This window comes from Megalobrama amblycephala, linkage group LG6 (genome assembly GCF_018812025.1).
Source record: "Megalobrama amblycephala isolate DHTTF-2021 linkage group LG6, ASM1881202v1, whole genome shotgun sequence".
Taxonomy (NCBI): Eukaryota; Metazoa; Chordata; class Actinopteri; order Cypriniformes; family Xenocyprididae; genus Megalobrama; species Megalobrama amblycephala.
In genome coordinates, this window is record NC_063049.1 from 9,112,269 (window position 1) to 9,133,902 (window position 21,634).

Here is a 21,634-nt window from a genome sequence, read left to right on the forward strand (position 1 = left end):
TGGTTGTTTATGTAAAGAAAAGCTACGCACTCCATCAGTTAAGGGTAGAAGAACTGCTGCCAAACATGTAACATGCTAAAGTCATGACGACATGAAGTGACTTGTGGCAAAGTATGGTGTCCATCCCATACTCAGAATTTTTGCTCTACATTTCACCCATCCATGTGCACACACACAGCAGTGAATAGTGAATATACAGACACACACTGTGAACACACACACATTTTTGCTGTGGTGCCGGGTAGTGATTGGGGGTTAGGTGCCTTGCTCAAGGGCACCTCAGTTGTGGGTAATGAGAGTGGAAGAGAGCGCTGTTCATTCACTGAGGGGCACCTTCCGGTACTGAGACTCAAACCTACAACTTTTGGGTTACAAGTTTGGCTCTTTAACCAACTTCCCCCAGAAACATATTAATCACAGCAATAATGATCCATTCATTGACTCTTAAGCATTTGCCTATTTAAAGGGTTAGTTCACCCAAAAATGGCATTTCTGTCATCACTTATTCACCCTCATGTTGTTCCACACCCATAAGACCTTTGTTCATCTTTTTATCCCCCATGGAAAGCAACAACATTACTGTCATTCAAGGTCCAGAAAGGTAGTAAAGACATCGTTAAAATGGTCCATGTAATTGAAGTGGTTCAACCTTAATGTTATGAAGCAAAGTAAAGAGAATACTTTTTGTGCGCAAGAACAAAACAGAATTAAGGACTTTATTCAACAATATCCTCTCTTCTGTGTCATTGTCTTACTCTGTTTACGTTCAGCGCTTCCAGGTTCTACATCACACCCAGCATTCATGTGATGCTGATGCAGGAGCCGGCCAATAATGAATCGGCATCCAAACAGCAACTTTGGGCATATATATATATATATATATATATATATATATATATATATATATATATATATATATATATATATATATATATATATATATAAAATATATGTGTGTGTGTATACAGAAAAATGAAGTAAATCTGAACAGAATATGAGGGTTAAATGTTATTGTGTGTGTTTTTGTGTCAGATTCAGAAAGGAAAGCTTCATGGCAGTATAGATGTGGGTCTGTCTGTGATGTCCGTCAAGAAAAGAGCTCGCCGCATAGATCTGGACACAGAAGAGCACATTTACCATCTGAAGGTGTGTGTGATTTTCTTTATCTGTGTTCATTGAAATAGTGTGAACAGAACCAGTGTTTCTTCAACTTCAGGTACATTTATGTCTCAGGGGATTATTTTGATTTCTTTTTTTTTTCTCTTGCCTTTATGTAAAGGTGACATTAAATCTGTCTTGGAAAGTTTTTTTCATCAAAATGCCTTCATCGTTTATTTTTTGATGCTGTGAATTGGCTGTCTCCTAACTCTGTCTGTGTCTTTGTCTCTTGCTCCTTCAAGGTGAAGTCTCCAGATGTTTTTGACATCTGGGTGTGCAAGTTGCGTAACCATCGTTTGTTCCGTCAGAACGAGATTGTTCGTTCTCCTCGTGATGCTACGCTACGGACGTTCCCTCCGACTGCCGCCGCAGAGTCACCCCAAAACACCCCTTCCAGCACACACCAAAACAAGGTCACTGCTGCCCACTCATGTCCTCTGTTTGTGTTTATCTGTAGTATTTATATTTCATTAAAAGTTAGGGTTAGCGTAAAAATTAACCTTTATTTTTTATTTCTTATGGTAAACAATTTAAAAAACCTGATTCCAAAAAAGTTGGGACACTGTACAAATTGTGAATAAAAACAGAATGCAATGATGTGGAAATTTCAATTTTCAAATTTCAATATTTTATTCAGAATACAACATAGATGACATATCAAATGTTTAAACTGAGAAAATGTATCATTTTAAGGGAAAAATAAGTTGATTTTAAATTTCATGGCATCAACACATCTCAAAGTTGGGACAAGGCCATGTTTACCACTGTGTGGCATCCCCTCTTCTTTTTATAACAGTCTGCAAACATCTCGGGACTAAGGAGACAAGTTGCTCAAGTTTAGGAATAGGAATGTTGTCCCATTCTTGTCTAATACAGGCTTCTAGTTGCTCAACTGTCTTAGGTCTTCTTTATCGCATCTTCCTTTATGATGCGCCAAATGTTTTCTATGGTTGAAAGATCTGGACTGCAGGCTGGCCATTTCAGTACCCGGATCCTTCTTCTACGCAGCCATGATGTTGTAATTGATGCAGTATGTGGTCTGGCATTGTCATGTTGGAAAATGCAAGGTCTTCCCTGAAAGAGACGACATCTGGATGGGAGCATATGTTGTTCTAGAACTTGGATATACCTTTCAGCATTGATGGTGCCTTTCCAGATGTGTAAGCTGCCCATGCCACACGCACTCATGCAACCCCATGCCATCAGAGATGCAGGCTTCTGAACTGAGCGCTGATAACTTTATCCTTGTCCTCTTTAGTCCAGATGACATGGCGTCCCAGTTTTCCAAAAAGAACTTCACATTTTGATTCGTCTGACCACAGAACAGTTTTCCACTTTGCCACAGTCCATTAAATGAGCCTTGGCCCAGAGAAAACGCCTGCGCTTCTGGATCATGTTTAGATATGGCTTCTTTTTTGACCTATAGAGTTTTAGCCGACAACAGCGAATGGCACGGTGGATTGTGTTCACCGACAATGTTTTCTGGAAGTATTCCTGAGCCCATGTTGTGATTTCCATTACAGTAGCATTCCTGTATGTGATGCAGTGCCGTCTAAGGGCCCGAAGATCACGGGCATCCAGTATGGTTTTCCGGCCTTGACCCTTACGCACAGAGATTGTTCCAGATCCTCTGAATCTTTGGATGATGTTATGCACTGTAGATGATGATAACTTCAAACTCTTTGCAATTTTTATCTGAGAAACTCCTTTCTGATATTGCTCCACTATTTTTCGCCACAGCATTGGGGGAATTGGTGATCCTCTGCCCATCTTGACTTCTGAGAGACACTGCCACTCTGAGAGGCTCTTTTTATACCCAATCATGTTGCCAATTGACCTAATAAGTTGCAAATTGGTCCTCCAGCTGTTCCTTATATGTACATTTAACTTTTCCGGCCTCTTATTGCTACCTGTCCCAACTTTTTTGGAATGTGTAGCTCTCATGAAATCCAAAATGAGCCAATATTTGGCATGACATTTCAAAATGTCTCACTTTCAACATTTGATATGTTATCTATATTCTATTGTGAATAAAATTTGTAAATTATTGCATTCCTTTTTTATTCACAATTTGTACAGTGTCCCAACTTTTTTGGAATCGGGTTTGTATTTGCATTCAGGTTTAGCTCCATTCTGGCATGTAATAGCCATTTTTCACTCTCCAGTCCCACTGGAAGAATTATGGGTCGCAAATGTTGTGTCATGATGACTTTAGAAGCAACAGAAATCAAAGTTAAGCTTCACTCAGATGTAAGTAAATGTGTGTGTATGTATGTGCCACTTCAGCAGGGTAAACCCAGCAGTCTGGCCTGGCACCTGCCACCATCCTGTAGTAATGGACAGAGTAAAGTGGCGGCCTGGTTAAAGGAGTCAGAGGAGATGGACAAGTGTGCAGAAGGTAACACACAATTCATTTGTAATAATTAAGATTTCATTATATGGGCCATCTCACTATACCTGTCAAGATGACAGTGTCACATTACCACAAAAAATGTATTATGCAATTATTTTTTATATTGTATATAATTATAAATATTTTTAGTATTATATTATTTTTGACAAGTAAGCCCATTTCCTATTTTCACTGTTATGCATAAAAATCATATATCATTTATACATCATGATACTATTTGTACTATATGCTGTTTTCAATAAAATATCACTGTATTACAGCAATGAGAATCCACTGAATGTTGTCATTGAAAGTAATGAGAATTACAAAATTATTAAAACATTCAGATGCATTGAGGTAATGAGAATTTAAAGGGAAATGTATAATGACATTATTTTCATGCTTAATTTGAGTGGCGATTTGCACTAAGTGAAAATAGCAATAGATTCTATTTGCACTACATAAAGTATTTTCTTTCCAATAAGTGTATATAGTAGTTAGATGGTATTTGCACTTCATTATTTTGGTACATTATAAAACAGTATGCAATAACAACATATTGAGTGTAAATGATTGTTTATTGAATAAATGCCGCATTATTGGGGCAATAAATCCCTCCATACACCTACCCCTAACCCTACCCGATAAACACTTTATTATTAAATTATAGGGGTGTGACGAGACGGTTAGCTCACGAGACGAGACACGAGATTAAGTTCAGGAGAACGAGACAAGATGACATTTTTACACAGTATTTTAATTTTTCAGTAAAAGATAACAATGCTCAAGCACTGTAAAAGGTTTTGACCTTACTGTACATGATTTATGAGCTTCTACAACTTTTGACCTCCTAACTGAACTCCTTTGCACAATTTGACCATAGAAATATAAACAGTATAAATAAAAATGAATAAAACAATAAGTGCAACCATAATGAAAGTACTCTCTCAATATTCAAGTGTAAATAGAGACCAGATTTTTCTTCAATCATGATACAGAGCTGAGAGATGGTTACAACTACACAGCCCAGCCTAAGATAGCTTTCATATTGGGAGATATTTGCATGCGTCAGGGAGCCGCTTTCAAAATGCAGGGTATTGAAATCTCGTTTAAATGCGCGTTCGCGTTTTACTTTCACTTTCGCAATCGCATGTACTCTGTGAATAGGGAGCGACGGTTCTGAGCGCGAATTCTACAAGATAAGACATTTATCAGACGCTTTTAGGCTCTGTTGTGCAACAAATCCTCCGCCATGGTCTTGTCAGTCATCTCGCCACTTATTCTCGTCATGTGATCAGTGAACTCTGATTCCTGCTGCACTATGTACAACTCTGCTGCTCATGTTGGATGAGCTGGATGGAATTGAAGTGACCGTCATCCAACTGAATTAAAGGGTTTTTATTTCTATAAAAAGCAAAATGACAGTGGAGGTATAATTTAAACGTAGCAGTGGCATATTCTATCCTCATCTCATACTCTGTCATGTCTTGGCAGAGTCATTTACACTCAACTGGTGTGTTTGTGTGTTTCAGAACTCGCCTACTGCCAGTCTAGTCTTTTAGAATTGAGTCAACTGCTGCAGAGTCTGGAGATCTTACAAAGGACACAGTCAGCTCCCAACTTCACTGACATGCAGGTATATTCACACACTCGGGCAGCAGTCAGAAAGCTGTGCTCTTTAGCCCAGGTCTTGGTATTAAATAGCTTCCTTATGGTGTCTAGTATATCTGTACAGATTATGTTGCAGTGTTACAGATTGTATTTCTCTTTAGCTGCATTTACACAGCAAACCTGCACAGGTTTGATATTCTGATACGTATCTGATGTTTTGTCCTGTCTGTTTGAATTCACTTAACATACAGTATATCCAGCTGTGTTTATATTAATATCCTGCCAAGTTAGTTTAGCGCTGTGTTGGCCAAACAGTGCAGTGTGTTGTACAAGTATAAGGAATCACTCATCATAACACATTGTGAATCATAAGCTAAACATTGACTAGTCGACTTATCACCTGCTTTTCTGAATGACTAGTCGGCTAGAAAAAAATAGTAGTCTTGCAAACCCTTGTGATATGAAATTTAACATGCAGATGCAAGAGATTTTTTCAGACTAAGCCTCGACTTTCTCATAACGGTGATGAAACATTCAGAATTAAGAAATAATCTATACAAGCTTTAATCTCAAATGGAAATTTGTTGAGAGTGTTAATGTAGCTCTATTTATCATAACATATATATAGTATTTTTACATAGATTCAGACATACCTAAACCTCAAACACAATTCAACTTCTGAAACACAACATTATGATTCTTCCTTCAATATTATCACTGTTTTCATTCCCATTACTTTTGCTTATGAAATAAAGACCCAGCCTGCTCGTCACTCATTTAACAACATCTCATCTTCTTTTGTCACTGCCGATGGATTCAGTGCTTCAGTTTTCTGCTATTAACCCTCTCACCCCTTTGCTGTGCGTGTGTGTGTCCATGTAATTTAGAGTAACTGTGTAGATTTGACAAAGAAAGAAAAGCGTGTCAGCAGAAGATGGAGGACTAAAAGTGTCAGCAAAGATGCAAAATTGCAACAGCAGGTACATCTTCAACACACCCACAATCAACACTTAATATTAGTTATTACTTATTGCACTGCATCATTTTAGCATTCGATTTACTGGAATTATGCAAATCAGGCAACAGTGCAATCACGACCGAAAAAATCTGTGCTGAATGCAGTTTGTATGCAATTACTAATTTTACACACTCGTTCTGAGTTATAGAGGACATAGCTGACTACCACAATCTGGCATACTTTACTGAGACTGTGCGGCATTGCTCCACCATTTCAGTGTTGGCACCTGAATCAGTTTAAAATGTCAAAAGAGTGGTTGCATGCACAAATGGCTCAATTGTTTAGTGAGTTTGCTACACAGTCTCAATGCAGCAGTGACTGCAGCTGAGAGAGTTTAGTGTGTGCAAGTTTCTTCAACCTTCACGCACACACACATGACCACTTACCCTCTGAACAACCTCATTATTGCAGTCCTTAACCTAAGCCATAGCATCGGAGGAGACCGCCTGCTGCAGTCTAACACTCTGAAGGCCTGACATTTGACTCAGTGGATCCATTATAAACCATTCAAACTGTTTCTGAACCTTTAACGGCATAACGGCCATAGTTTAAAGGACTTTGGATGTTTATGATGGATCACTACAGATGAGAGAGCATGTGAGTGAATGGGACTGGCCATTTCTTTTTTATTCCCTCATAAATGTTGCTTTTGTTGGAATGGGTCATTTATTTGGATCATTAATTAAGAACAAACAAACACAACTCGGTTAAAAACAAAAACAAAATAAGGTTATATGTAAGATTGATTCTAAAATTGCATGTGGAAAATTTTGTTGTTCAAATTAATGTCTTAAATATCTGCCCCAGACTTTCATTGTAAGTGCATTACTGTGCGACCAGTTTTTTTTTTTTTTTTTTAAAACTGAGGGACAAGGCAAAATAATTTTCCGTGGTAATCAACAGATCCACAGATGTTCTTTTTCATTACTTAAAGGGTCAGTTCTCCCAAAAATGAAAATTCTGTCATTAATCACTCACCCTCATGTCGTTCCACACCAAGACTTTCATTCATCCTCGGAACACAAATGAAGATCTTTTTGATGAAATCTGAGAGATTTCTGTCCCTCCATAGACAGCTACACAACTACCAATTTGACGCCTCAAAAAGTTAATAGGCCACGTTCACACAGTCAGATTTTGGGATTGACAACTGCATTTACTTAACAGGTGTGAGTCTCGAAATGTCTCGTTCACACAGCAACTTGGATCTAACACCTTGATGACGCACAACTCACATCTTTGTCTCCGTAAGTTACCGAAAGCGAAACCACACACAAAACACCTTAGAAGAGCGGCTCTCGCGCACTGTATGACGTGACAGACAACTAGTTGTCCAGTCCTGTTCCGTTCACAAAGCACGAATATTCCGAGAATGCGGTTGTATGTCCTGAAAATGTACAGGTGTGAGTTCGGTTATAGAATGCGGTTGTCACTCCTATAAATAACTACTGCGTGTGAACGTAACTGTATTAAGGACTCAAATACAACCGTATTCTGCTGCTGTGTGAACGTGGCCATAAAGACATCATAATGCTGCGTTCACAGCGAACGCGTCTGGGACGTCAAATTCGCGTCAGAAGGGTCTAGTTGGATGCTTGAACATTTTGAAGTCAGATGCGCGTCAAATTCACTCTATTCGCCCATCTAAACAAAGTGTGTTCAGACGCGAATTCGTGTCATGGGAGGGGCTTCCATCTCTTTCTGCACAGATCCTCTGAATAAACACATCATCTTGTCAGTTGGAAACCAGTAGCGGCAATTTAACTCGGTTATGCCGGCCGGCTTTTGCTAGCTAGCATGTGGGCTAGTATCAACGGCTAAAATCATGCAAAGCGTTTTACAAAGTACCAGATTGTCTGATTTCTTCACTTATCCTCTTCCAGGCAAGGTCCTTTTTATTCCTTTCTCGATAAAAATATGATGACACATCATAGAGCTCAGGGTGGCCACACACAGCGACTATTATCTTTGTTCTGGGCTGCGTTCCACTCCAGTTTTAGACATGCACTCGCGAACTTCCCTACCCACTTCCCCTCGGGGGAATCCCTGCCGAAATTTTGAAGTGCGTTCCACTTCGTGAAGTGGACGAGGGAAATTTACATGGTCAGACCCTCGCTCCCTCGATTTTAACCGAGGGAGCGAGTCTACTTCATATGTACACTTCAGGCAGCTCCATAACCCACAATGCAAGACGATTATGACGTCACCGCATATCGCGTTTAATTTACCCTACCACAAACAATTCTATGATATATTAATTCTTTTTTTAAACATTTAAAACACGCATATATACATATAGAATGCTGTATTAAACAAATTTGTAAGGGGAAAAAATAAATAATAAATCAGCTCCATTGCAGATATCAAGTGATCAAGGGCTTAGGACATTGCAGTTCAGCCCATTGCAAAGGTTCCTCTAGAAGTGGGCACTCGTGCAACGTAAGCAATGACGTACATCCGAGTCAACGAGACCGAGGGAAGTTAGCGAGGGAAGGGCATTTAAAAACCCAACTGGAACGCAGCCAAGGTCTCCACCGCTGATCACGTCATAAACACGTTACTACCAAAGCAGAGACCCTGATTGGTTAACGCGCCGTGAATTTTCGCCAAAGTTCAGATTTTTCAACTCGGGCGTCTAGGGCATCAGACGCTGTTCATCATATAAAGCAACCGAGTCTCTTCAGAAAATTTGGACCACTCAGTTCATATGGATTAGTTTTACAATCTCTATGAGCTTTTTGAAGCATCAAAGTGGTAGTTCCATAGCTGTCTATGGAGGGACAGAAAGCTCTCAGATTTCATCAAAAATATCTTCATTTGTGTTCCGAAGATGAACGAAATTCAGGTTTGGCACGACATGAGGGTGAGTAATTAATGACAGAATTTTCATTTTTGGGTGAACTAACCCTTTAATAAAGTCAGCAGCAATGAATTGGAAAGGTGTTCTGTGAAGCTGACATGCTTATCTGTTAATGAGATGTATATGAGTAACCCTTGAGGTGTGTTTGGTTAAATATGTATCTGGCTCTTGTGTTCACCCCCAGGTCCAGTCACTTTCCCAGTCACACAGTGCTAAAGTAAGCAGAACCCTCACTGTGATGTTATCTTCATATTACACCATGATATAACCATGCTGTAGTCTCTCCAGCCCTTGCATGCAGTGCTGCTTTACATTCTCTCTGCAAAACATTGTCAGTGTGACCTTTTTAGAAATAACTTTAGGTTATGGTTGTAACCCAAGTTCTCTGAGGGAGATGAGTGCGGTATGTGACCGTGTAGACTCTCACGGTCACATACCGTGTGGCAGTTCATGAAGCCCTGTACCATCACACACTCAGGCCACTGACCCGCCCCTTCACCTCATAAACTACTGCACAGACTCAACTCATTCAAAGCTGCTCCTCTGTAAGCTGATGACAAGTAGGCCATTTTGTGTGATCTTCCTCAGTGAACTAGGGTTACAATTGTAACCAGTAGTTCTCATTTAGTCAACTCGCTTAACATCTCACTATCAGATATGGCAAACGCCCACTTGCTAAGTTACTGTAGACAATTAAGCTAAGGGCAATAACACATGTACAATCCTAAAAAAAGTCATGCAGGTTTGGAACAACAAAAGGGTGAGTAAATAATAAAGAAAAAAAAATTGGGTGTGTGGGGGGGGACTATCTATCCCTTCCTTTCAAGACCCTGCTTCTAGCACTGTATGGGCTTTAATGATTTCTCTAACTTGAAGGCCAATCTACCAGTGAACAGATCGTCTATTGAGGTGCCTCTAGAAGGGACTGAGGAGCTAGTCATTCCCCCAGGAGAATGACCTCTAACTCCTGGAGGCCTCTTAATGAATAATACATCTTGATGGCATCTTGATGGCTTCCCCTAACCAGTAAGACAAGTGTTTTTTTACATTGCTCTACCTCTTGCTGGATTTGAAAAACAAACCATGGACAAACCACAGTGCACTAGCCATGAAAAGCACATCTCTCCTCCTCCCCAGACCTGAGTGGGGGAGGATGAAAAGCTGGGATTTCAACCTCCAGACTAGGTTTCAGACATTGTGGATGAAGCAATTCCCATCATACCAGAGAAATGAAATCTCTTAACATTCATACTTTTTCAGATAACCATAGATTCCGTGGCCAAAGCAGAGCCAGCACCACCACTCTCCTCCAACTCAATATGATTCTGACTCTTTTCAGAGTGCAAAGATCAAGTCTGACAGGTAGAAATCCATAAAGCAGACTGTGGACACAGGTGCATCTATGCCTAGTAGCATGTCTGGTTCTCTCAGTAAAATGGACAGCAGGCACTGTGCATTTTCTTTTGAGGTGAACATATCTGCGACAGTTGTAGGCCTTATCTTTTCCATATCTACACTGCTATATCCAAGTTTCCACTCTCCCAGGTGCGGGTTTCCGCAACAAATCTATTCCTGTGCCTTCAAAAGAAACATGCTTCCCATAAACATGCATCAATGTAGAATTCAACCATTGGAAAATACCAACAAAGAGTTCCAAGTAGTTGATATACACACTTCAGAGAGAAAGATGTCAGATCCTCAATAACTACTCCCCAATCATGTATAACTGTGTCTGTAGTGATGAAACTTTGGGATGAGACAAAGACAAAAGGACACCAGTGTCCTCAGACTGAACCGGTTCAAGCTATTCTGAAATCTTATCCTCTTCTGTTACAATGTTGATGCTTGATAAGTATCCAAGTGCAACCCCATGAACGCAATGTACTTTGAGCAAGAGAAGTTTTTCTAGTTTTATGACCATCTTTAATGCTTGTAAGCGTGCCCTTAAGAAACAGTGTGAAAATGTCATACATATTTGGTAATGATGCATGTGGTAGACAGAGGTAGCCTGAATGGAAAGACTAGGAACTCTGATATTATGAAAAATCTTAGATTTTTTGTTGGAAGCAAAAGGGAATGTGTAAATATGCATTCTTGAGATCTGTAGAGGTAAACCAGTCACCTCTATGCACAGAATTCAGAGATTCAGAATATTGATGTACAAATGCTTGTGATTTTTCTGTATCAACACTTTAAGTCTTTAAACTCTGAAATCCAGAACAGGGAAAATGCCTCATTCCTTCTTGACAGAGTTGCCACTCAGATTCACATTGCATGGAACAAACTTTGTGTGAGTGGGCCCGTTGTCCCTTGGGACCAATGAGTAGGCTATACCATAGATGACCTTAGTGGACCCAGGGTCTGGTGCAAAGTTTTTAGTTGTTCGGCGACCATTTTTGGTCCTCCAAAGGAGTGAAGACCCCACATCAGACCGTTACTCACTGTAACTTTCCAGTAATCCTGAAGACCTTGATTCTTCATGTGTGTTTGATTAGGGTTGGAGATAAACTCTATAGGACACTGGACCTCGAGGGCCAGAGAAAGCCATAAAAAATGCTACAAAAATGTATTTTTCTCACCTAAAGTCGTCAAGCTTGACGGCCAAATATATGGTAACTCTATATTTTTCTCTCTCTGGAGGGTTAAGTCTAGCTTGACAAACAACATGACAATATGTGTAGATGCCACAAGTGGAAAAATGCTAAATGAAGTGCTGAGTCATGTAGAGAAGAGCCAGGACTTCCCGAATGCAGGGGCTGCCAACCCTGGTCCTAGATTACCCCCAATGGTACGCATTTTGGATCTCCATTTTTTTGACAAACTTATTTCAGGTTTTGGAGTCTACTAGCAAGCTGATGAGTTTATTCAGATGTGCTTGATTAGATAACCATACAGAATGTGCAGAGATGTGGGTCCAGGGGGGCCAGGGTTGGAACCAGTGCCTTAGTGCACTGACCAATGACCTAAATGCGTAGTAGTATCTGATTGCTGAAGAGATACTTCACCTAAAATAAAAATGATTTCTTCTTTTGAACTAAAAAGAATATATTTTGACAACCAATGGTATGTTGGTAACCAGACAGAAGATGGTAGCCATAGTAGGGGAAAAAATACTATGGAATTAAATGGCTACCATCAACTGTCCGGTTACCAACATTCTTCAAAATGTCTTCTTTTGTGTTCAGCAGAAGAAAGAAACTCATGCAGGTTTGGAACAACATAAGGGGTGAGTAAATGACGGTGTCTGGGACACCGTAAGCCTGGACACTGTAGTGTACACCATGAGTTTTTAAAAGCTTAGCTTTAAGTTGTGCAATAAATTAATAGTGCTCATGAACAGCTGTCGAGATAGTATCCTCTCTTAAAACAGAGTAGAGGCTTGGACCTGGTGTCACGTAATGGCACAGAGACGAGAGGGTTAGATCCAAATGCAGCTTTAATAGGGCAATCCAAAGTCGTAATCCAGACAGGCAAGGGTAAAAATCCAGAGAACAGTCCAAACAAAACAAAGAAAACCAGACCGGAGAAACCAGTAACCATACATGAAACCACCATAACAAAAGCAGAAACAAACCAGGTATAAATAGACAGACACTAATGAACAAACACAAAACAGCTGGGTGCAATGAATGGGATAATGAGTCCGGGAAGTGGGTTATGGGAAATGCAGTCCAAAAGTGTGGTGAGGAACAGTCCGGGTTGGAGTGCCCTCATCCTCCTCCAACTGGTGATCATGACACCTGGATACAGTATTCATGACGTCACAACTTAAGTTTTGGCTTCACGAATGGCCACACAGTTGCATGTACCGTAATGAGATTGTGTGCTAAAGTTTTAAACAATACTTTAAAAATAAAATGGATGTCAGCAGCTCTGAATAATGCGGTTTTGTTCTGACTCAATCCAACTTTCAACTACGCACATTTGTTGACCTAGTGTGACTTTATGGTTGTTGTTTTGATTGTTTGAGGTCATGGTAACACGTTATCGCATGCTGATGGCTCACATGTCATCATGTTTTGATGCATGAACTAACCTCATTTCACTGTTGACCTTTACTCTGCTTGGCATGTGTGTTTTTTGTGTCTGTGAACTCTTTACTGAAATCTATCTGAACTATACTCATCCACACTAGACTATGTCAGACAGCCCCGGTTGAATTTTTCATCAGTCGAAGGAATCACTTAGCTCTGAGAGGCAGACTGTTTGCCCGTCTTGTGTTCGAAAACCCCTGTTCCTGGTTATCCTGAGACTGTGTCTGGGATCACTTCTGCTTCACTGTAGTTTGTGTGTGTGTTTCAGGTTCCCCTGAGTGCAAGTATGTCTCAAGTGCGTCTCCACTCCTCTAATCCTAACCTATGTGCGGAGTTGGCTGATTTTCAAGCCCCCGTCACACGTCTGACTGACAGCATCGACAGCGCCAGTGACTACATCAAACTGCAGGAAGATTTCTGCATCATTGCACAGAAAGGTGAACAAAACTTGATGCCAGTGCTTCCTGCACTGCAAGTCAATGAATATACATTGTATTACAAAGAAAACATGTCTTCTATGTTTTTTGCTGGAATGAACGAATCTTATGAGTCAGTTCTTTTAGTGAATTGTTCAAAAAGTCAAAAATTCATTGGCAATGAACTTTCTACATCTGTGAGCTCTTAACTGGTTACTCTTAACGTGTTATGTATAGTTAAGTTTGTAGGACTAAAATTAGTGTAATTAAAGCTGAAAAAACAGTATTATAATTTTGACTAAATTATACTATGTAGTCAGGACTAATTACATTTTTTTGTTTCTGGTGATTCACTGAGTTCTGTTGGAAACGCTGCTTCAGGCATTCAGTTACTCAGTCATCTGTTCTTGAGCGATAGCGGGTTGCAGGTCCAGGCCACAGGTTCTGACCCAGAGACAAAGCCTGAACTTGTGTGTGTGTTTGTTGCAGTGCACTCTCTTCTGAAGTCTGCCTTCAACACAGTGGCCATAGAGAAAGAGAAGATTAAACAGGTACTGACGGAACAGGAGCAAACCGGCCAATCAAATCAGATTTTGACCCTCCGCCGCTCCCTGTCACAGGTCTGCTCCACCCACCGCTCATTGTTACTGTTATAATCAATGAAAACAGCAAGAAAAAACACTAACACTTTTATTTGTGTAGGATTTATTTTTCCACCAACATGTGACTTCATCTTTGCTTTTATGTTTTTGTAAAACTGCACATCATTTAACAGACTTTTACACTACCGTTCAAAAGTTTGGGGTCAGTACCACTTTTTTAAAGAAGTAATTAATACTTTTATTTAGCAAGGATGTATTAAATTGATCAAAAGTGACAGGAAAGACATATGTTACAAAAGTTATTTTGTCTGTCCTTTTGATGTGAAGCAGCACAGCTGTTTTTAACATAATCAGAAATGTTTCTTGTTTCTCAAATCAGCATATTAGAATGATTTCTGAAGGATCATGTGACACTGAAGACTGAAAATTCAATGCATAATCAATGCATAATGATGCTGAAAATTCAGCTTAGATCACAGGAATACATTACATTTTGCAATATGTTTTCATAGAAAACAGTTATTTTAGATTGTAAAAATATTTCACAATATTACTGTTTTTATTGTAATTTTCATTAAATAAATGCAGCTTTGGTGAGCAGAAGAGACTTCTTTTGTCTTACCGACCACAAACAGTTGAACGGTAGTGAACATTTAGAATCGGATTTACATTTCCATCCTCTAGCCCAGGAGTGCCCAATAGGTCAATTGCGATCTACCAGTGTATCGCAAAGACGATGCTGGTAGATCGCACACAATTATAATAAATGTTTTTTTAAAGGTGCCGTAGAACGTGTTTTCAAAAGATGTAATATAAGTCTAAGGTGTCCGCTGAATGTGTCTGTGAAGTTTCAGCTCAAAATACCCCATAGATTTTTTTTAATTCATTTTTTTAACTGCCTATTTTGGGGCATCATTAAATATGCGCCGATTCAGGCTGCGGCCCCTTTAAATCCTCATTTTTGTTTATTCAGTTGCCATGACAACTAGTCGGAGAACAGAAGTTGGCTTCCTCCAAATACGCACAAAACAAACAGCCGTCTCTGAAGTGAGCGTGCACGTATTGAGCAGACGATTTTCATGAACACATCCACGACCTCTTTCATGTTCTGCATTTTCGCACAGAGCTTGTTAGTGTATAATAAAGTAATAATTAAGGAAGTCGGGAAAATCATCCTCCTTCTAGCTACTTAATAATGAATCCATTTGAACGGCCGACCATCGCATGTGCTCGGTCAGTGTTGATTGGCAGCAGTTTAGACATTGACAGCTGTGTTTTGTCGACAAAGATTATGTAAAACTGTCTGATTCTCTTCAGTGCAAGTCATCAGAATAAAGGTAAATGCCCTGGCTAATGTAATCTGTTGTGCTGTAAGAATTTTAGTTTAGTGTTAAAATTGAAAATTGTTAAAATTGAATAACAACAATGAACATTTATTTTTATTTTCCTGAATTCCATGTAGAGATGCATGCAGTAGTAGCAACAAGCATTTGAAATTAAGCTTTTTTTTTTTTTTGGTTGGTAGATCTCATTTAGTTGATCATTTTAAAAGTAGATCATCAGGCAAAAAAGTGTGGGCACCCCTGCTCTAGCCTAAGAAGAAGCAGATTTATTATAGAAAATAAATGAATTAGATCCAGATTTTTTTTTTTTTGACCCTTCATACACTCATCTGTTCTTTTGTTCTGGATGATTCTGTTGTTTAGGCCTTGTCTCAGAATGCTGAGCTGAAGACCCGTCTGAACCGGATCCACTCTGAGTCGGTTCTGTCTGAGCAGGTCGTCAGTGTCAACATCATCAGCAGTCCCGACGAGGTCTGATATTCCTCTGCTCTGACCACCCTTCGAGTTCACAACACTGAAATGCATTTCATGTGAATGACACTGGGCTTGGAAATTGTGTAGTAATTGGACAAATAGCTGGTCAGGATAGACTCTCTTTCTTTTTTCGATCAAGAAGAAAGTCCCCCTGTGGTGAAAATCAAGTTTTTAATGTTGTTTATATGTCTGTTTGGTGTTTTTAATATGCTTTAATTAAAACCATGTGCAAATTCATTAGTCAACACCATTGCAGAGTATTTTCTCCTTAATATTGCAGTGAAAAATAGACAGTCTCAAAAACACAGTTTGAAATCAACCCTGTTGTCTGCGTCACAAATATGTTACAAGTAACTAATCACGTCAACGGGCTTTAGCATATCATTAACTGCTGCGAAGCAGGGGGGTTATCCTGGTATATTTTTCTGTTAATATGAAAAATCTGGTACATTTGGCAGTAAAGCAGGTGAATTATGAATATGAAGAGTACATTTGCAAAAACCGATGAACGTCAAGTAATGCTGTGCATTATTCTCCACATATAGCACACTCTGAACCCTAAATCCATTTTGTCACAAAAGCAGTATTGTCCACTGTCAAGACATCGCGAGTTCAGCAGAAACCGACAAGCATCCTTGCTGTTTGTGTTTGTGAACACAACCCGATAAGTCCGTTTTAGCGAATCAGCGCGCAGTATTCAGGTCAGGTGACTAGGCTGCTAGTCACTTCGAAAAGACATGCTAGCTGAGGGGAGTTTCGTCAAAGCTGATTAAATGTGATTGAGGATTTATAATTTCGACTCCTGCAACTCCTTGTGCACCATACACGTCTTACATACCCTTTATTGTCCTTTTGCGTTTGTGTGTGTGAGCGTGTACGAGTCTGTGTGTGTGTGTGTGTGTGTGTGTGTGTATGTATGTGTGTGCCCATCTGTTAGTGTGTGAGTGTGCCCATATGTGCACACGTGTGTTTGAGTGTTTTAAATGCAATTACTCTGAAACATGAAATGTGGAGTTATCTGCTTTTGCCAAAAAACAAACTTTTAATAAATATAAAAAACATACTTTCAATGAACTTTAATTTTGTAAGTTACCTGTATTTTCTTATTACTTAATCAAAACAACCCAACTGCAGTTTGATTGATATTACTTGAAATGCACAATAAAAAACATGATTTATGAGATTTAACAAGAAACGGAGTTATCAGTTTTTGCAGATTAACTCTTCATATGATGTATATTACGATGTTAGGATGAACTACAGTATATGCCTTTCTCCACTGACTTTCTATGATATTCAAAGCGTTTCTAAGGATGCTGATTTTCAGAAGGCAGCTGTCTGACTTTGAGATGAATGTTAGCAACACATTATTAGCTGTTTGATAATGCAGTACCGTTATGTGTCCGAAGAGCGATACATAAAACACATTGTCATTCTGAAACATGGGCTTGTAGACGAGTCTGTATAATTCACTCTTCCTCTTCTTCTGATGAATCAGTTCCTGGTTCAAACATACAGTATGTGGCTGAATTAAACCAATATTTCCATTTGCATTTATGTAGCGTTTATTACAGTAAAGTTGGCTGAGTGGATCCCAATAGTTCGATAGTCCGAGCTGGTGTGAGTGAGTGGACGCAGGGACTATTTTGCATATCCATGGTTCCGCATATGCTAAATGAAGCAAGGGTGTAGAGTCACATTTAAGCTATTTTAAGGCAAAAAAAAAAATTAAATATGTCATTTTGGTGATCAAAGATGAGTTTTAAGGGATAAAATTATTGGCTACAGGGGGACTTTAATTATAGGGTTAAAAAGGTACTCTTGTTTTTCTGAACACAGAGTCACTGTTTAAGCTTGAAATGTCACGTTTGCTCTTGTTTGGGTGTTTAAAGGATGAATCAGATGGAAAGAGACAGTCTGTACTCTGGCCTCATACACTTTGGCTGCAATACAACCAAACAGAGCAATCATTGGACCCAATGAGTCCCACGAGATACTGCCCGTACTGATCAACCATGTGTTTAACTATTGGCAACAGACATTGTGTTTCAAGATTTTCACGTTCCACAAGACTTAAATCCTTCAGGCTTTTGTGTTCTTTGCATCAGGTTGTAAGTCTTTGTGAACTGGTCTTGAATACAAGTGGCTGTCTGTGATAAATTTCAGCTCGGTGAAGCAGATTGATTCTGTGATCATTCATGATGTCGTTTATAAACCACTATGACACATAATAATTTTGTCGTTTCTGTGACCAATGCAGCCTGTATGCGCAGTGATTATACAGAAATGAGATTAAAATAATGGTAATAGAGATCCTTCCCCATTTTCATTACACTCCTCACTGTTGCTGAGATCACAGTTTTGAATGAACGGTGGAGAATAAGAAATAAAAGCGGACAATCCTTTAACTGTAAGTGTTTGTGTGTGTTTTGTAGGCAGGTGAGCCGCTCTGCGTGGGCATCCCTCTCTCTCAGCAGGTGTCCAATGAGAGCAGACTCTCCATGTCAGAGTCAGTGTCTGAGTTCTTCGACGCTCAAGAGGTGCTTCTGTCCGCCAGTTCATCAGAGAACGAGGTGTGTGTGTGTGTGTGTGTGTGTGTTCATGTCAAAGACATCAGTTGCAAGCTGCTGCTGAGTGCAGAAGGTGATATACAATGCAATGGTGACACATTATTTTACGGATTTTTTTTAATGTTTTAGAAAGGAGTCTCTTCTGCTCACCAAGGCTGCATTTATTTAATTAAAAATACTGTAAAAATTGTGAAATATTATTACAGTTTAAAATAACTGTTTTCTCTGTGAACATATAATAAACAGTAATTTATCTACTGTGATCAAAGCTGAATTTTCAGCATCATTATTCACATGTCACATGATCCTTCAGAAATTATTCTAATATGAGGATTTGATGATCAAGAAACATTTCTGATTATTATCAATGTTAAAAACAGTTTCAACATATTTCTGTGGAAACTGATACATTTTTTCATGATTCTTTGATAAAAATAAAGTTCAAAAGAGCAGCATTTATTTGAAATAGAAATTCTTTGTAACATTATAAATCTTTACTGTAAGTTGTTGATCAATTTAAAGGGTTAGTTCACCCAAAAATGAAAATTCTGTCATTTATTACTCACCCTCATGTCGTTCCACACCCGTAAGACCTTCATTAATCTTCAGAACACAAATTAAGATATTTTTGTTGAAATCCGATGGCTCCGTGAGGCCTGCATAGCCAGCAATGACATTTCCTATCTCAAGATCCATTAATGAACTAAAAACATATTTAAATCAGGTCATGTGAGTACAGTGGTTCAATTTTAATATTTTATAGAGCGACGAGAATATTTTTGGAGCGCCAAAAAAACTAAATAACGACTTATATAGTGATGGCCGATTTCAAAACACTGCTTCAGGAAGCATCGGAAGCATTATGAATCAATGTATCAAATCATGATTCGGATCGTGTGTCAAAACGCCAACTGCTGAAATCACATGACTTTGGCGCTCCGAACAGCTGATTCGATACACTGATTCATTATGCTCCGATGCTTCCTGAAGCAGTGTTTTGAAATCGGCCATCACTATATAAGACATTATTTTGTTGTTTTTGGCGCTCCAAAAATATTCTCGTGGCTTTATAATATTAATATTGAACCACTGTACTCACATGAACTGATTTAAATATGTTTTTAGTACATAAATGGATCTTGAGAGAGGAAATGTCATTGCTGGCTATGCAGGCCTCACTGAGTCATCGGATTTCATCAAAAATATCTTAATTTGTGTTCTGAAGATTAATGAATGTGTCCAAACTTGGTTGAATCATTGCATTTATCAGTAATGTTTGGGATTTACCATCTGTGTCATGTGTGTGAGCTTTATCTGTCTATTGAAGTGTTTATTTGTATATTTGCACGCCGCACTGCAGTAGGTCATTACAGACACAAACACACACATTTTACAGTTAGCCAGCACTGCGCAAAATGAAAGACAGTGAGTAACATCACCTCCCGTCTCTCTCTCTCTCTCTCAGGCCTCTGATGACGAGTCTTACGTCAGCGATGTGAGTGATAACATTTCAGAGGACAACGCCAGCGTCACAGATAATGTTTCTAGACAGAGTAAGATCGTCTCCCTCCTTCTCTCTTTGTTCTGTTCATTAGAGCAGGACGCATCCTGATGGGACACATGACCTTTACACACACAAACACGCATCCACCCACATGAACTGAAAGACAAATGCTCTCTCAGATATCTTGTCTACAGTATTTAATGTAAAATTCTTAATATTGTGAATATAAAAATATAAAATCTAAAGTGGTTAATATCACAGAGCATGTCAAGAGATCATATTTCACCCCAAAACTGAATTTTTTGTATTGTATTGTGTTTTCATTTTGACATTATTTTAAGGAAAGATATTGGTTATTTTATTTCCAGTAACAAAAATGTTTTTTATGCTTTTAGTTTTGATTTATGATAATCAGTATATCATCCAGCCCTGGTATCCCATGAGTAACCTTGTGTTTCTCCCTCAGTGCCTAATGGTGATCTGTCCAGTGGTGCGTTCCGTAACGGCAGACGTACGTGTCTCCCTGCTCCCGCTCCTGACACGTCCAACATTAACCTGTGGAACATCCTGAAGAACAACATCGGGAAAGACCTGTCGAAGGTGTCCATGCCAGTGGAGCTGAATGAGCCCCTGAACACACTGCAGCACATGTGTGAGGAGCTGGAGTACACAGAGCTGCTGGATAAAGCAGCCCAAACCGACGACCCCTATGAACGCATGGTACGCTCCAGCTCTTAAAGGGATAGTTCACCCTAAAATAAAAATTCTGTCATCAACTGCTCACTTTGTCATTCCTAACCCTGTTCATCTTCTTTGATCTTTCAAAAAGTACATGAAGACATTGTAATCCATATGAATCGAGCGGTTTAATCCAAGTCTTCTGAAGAGACACTTTATATGAAGAACAGATTTAATTTAGGCTTTTATTCACATTGATCAACACACATCTTATTTGATAAACAGAAGCTCAACCGTACTTGCTTTAAGCATGAGAACGAATCCCATCCATGTGGATTACGTGTACAATTGTCTTTATAAACTTTTTGATGCAAAGTTATGGTTACATGGACATTCAATGGAAGGACAGAAATCTCTTAGGTTTCATTAAAAGTATATCGGTAGCACTTTATAATATGTATACAGTAATAAAGTACTTACAAATCATTAACAAACTTTTAGTTTATAGTAGGGATGTCAATAGATTAATTTTTTTTAATTGCGATTAATCACACACTAATCGTGAAATTAAGCATACACCATTTATCTTGTTAACGTCTCCATTTTGCCATCATTGCCTATATCCAGCAAAGCAAACCATCAGATTGAAGTGTGATTTTTACAAAACTGTATTTTTCAGCTTTTTTTTAAGGTAAATTTAGATGTCTTTCCAAAAAATGACTCTTGCATACTCCAAAAGGACACCAAATAACCAAATTCATATAATTCATACATTTATGTACACCAAAGCACCCATAAAAAATCACAGCAAAAAAAAAAACGTTTCAGAATTCACAGTGTATAGTATGTGCAACAGCAAAGAGCTTGTTTCCATTTTAGACAAGTCAAGTTGCGATACTGAACAGGACCACATGGAGATGCCAAAAAAACCTAAACCAAACGCCTTGACCTGCATATATACTAAAGTACACAGA

At 39.0% G+C, this 21,634-nt stretch overlaps 1 protein-coding gene across 8 annotated transcripts in view; it reads left to right on the forward strand.

Annotated features, from left to right (window-relative positions):
• Positions 1-21,634, forward strand: part of osbpl6 (oxysterol binding protein-like 6) — an 89,475-nt gene that overhangs the window by 48,064 nt on the left and 19,777 nt on the right. For 3 of the 8 annotated variants that reach the window (XM_048192845.1, XM_048192846.1, XM_048192847.1), the window contains exons 5-16: positions 1,033-1,146; positions 1,401-1,571; positions 3,445-3,556; positions 5,083-5,186; positions 6,049-6,141; positions 9,224-9,256; positions 13,342-13,510; positions 13,979-14,109; positions 15,798-15,905; positions 18,344-18,481; positions 19,944-20,031; positions 20,449-20,702. In XM_048192845.1, coding sequence (XP_048048802.1) covers positions 1,033-1,146; positions 1,401-1,571; positions 3,445-3,556; positions 5,083-5,186; positions 6,049-6,141; positions 9,224-9,256; positions 13,342-13,510; positions 13,979-14,109; positions 15,798-15,905; positions 18,344-18,481; positions 19,944-20,031; positions 20,449-20,702 — 1,515 coding nt within the window. The remainder of the gene's footprint in view (positions 1-1,032; positions 1,147-1,400; positions 1,572-3,444; positions 3,557-5,082; positions 5,187-6,048; positions 6,142-9,223; positions 9,257-13,341; positions 13,511-13,978; positions 14,110-15,797; positions 15,906-18,343; positions 18,482-19,943; positions 20,032-20,448; positions 20,703-21,634) is intronic. The other 5 variants (XM_048192848.1, XM_048192849.1, XM_048192850.1 and 2 more) reach the window with 5 other exon arrangements.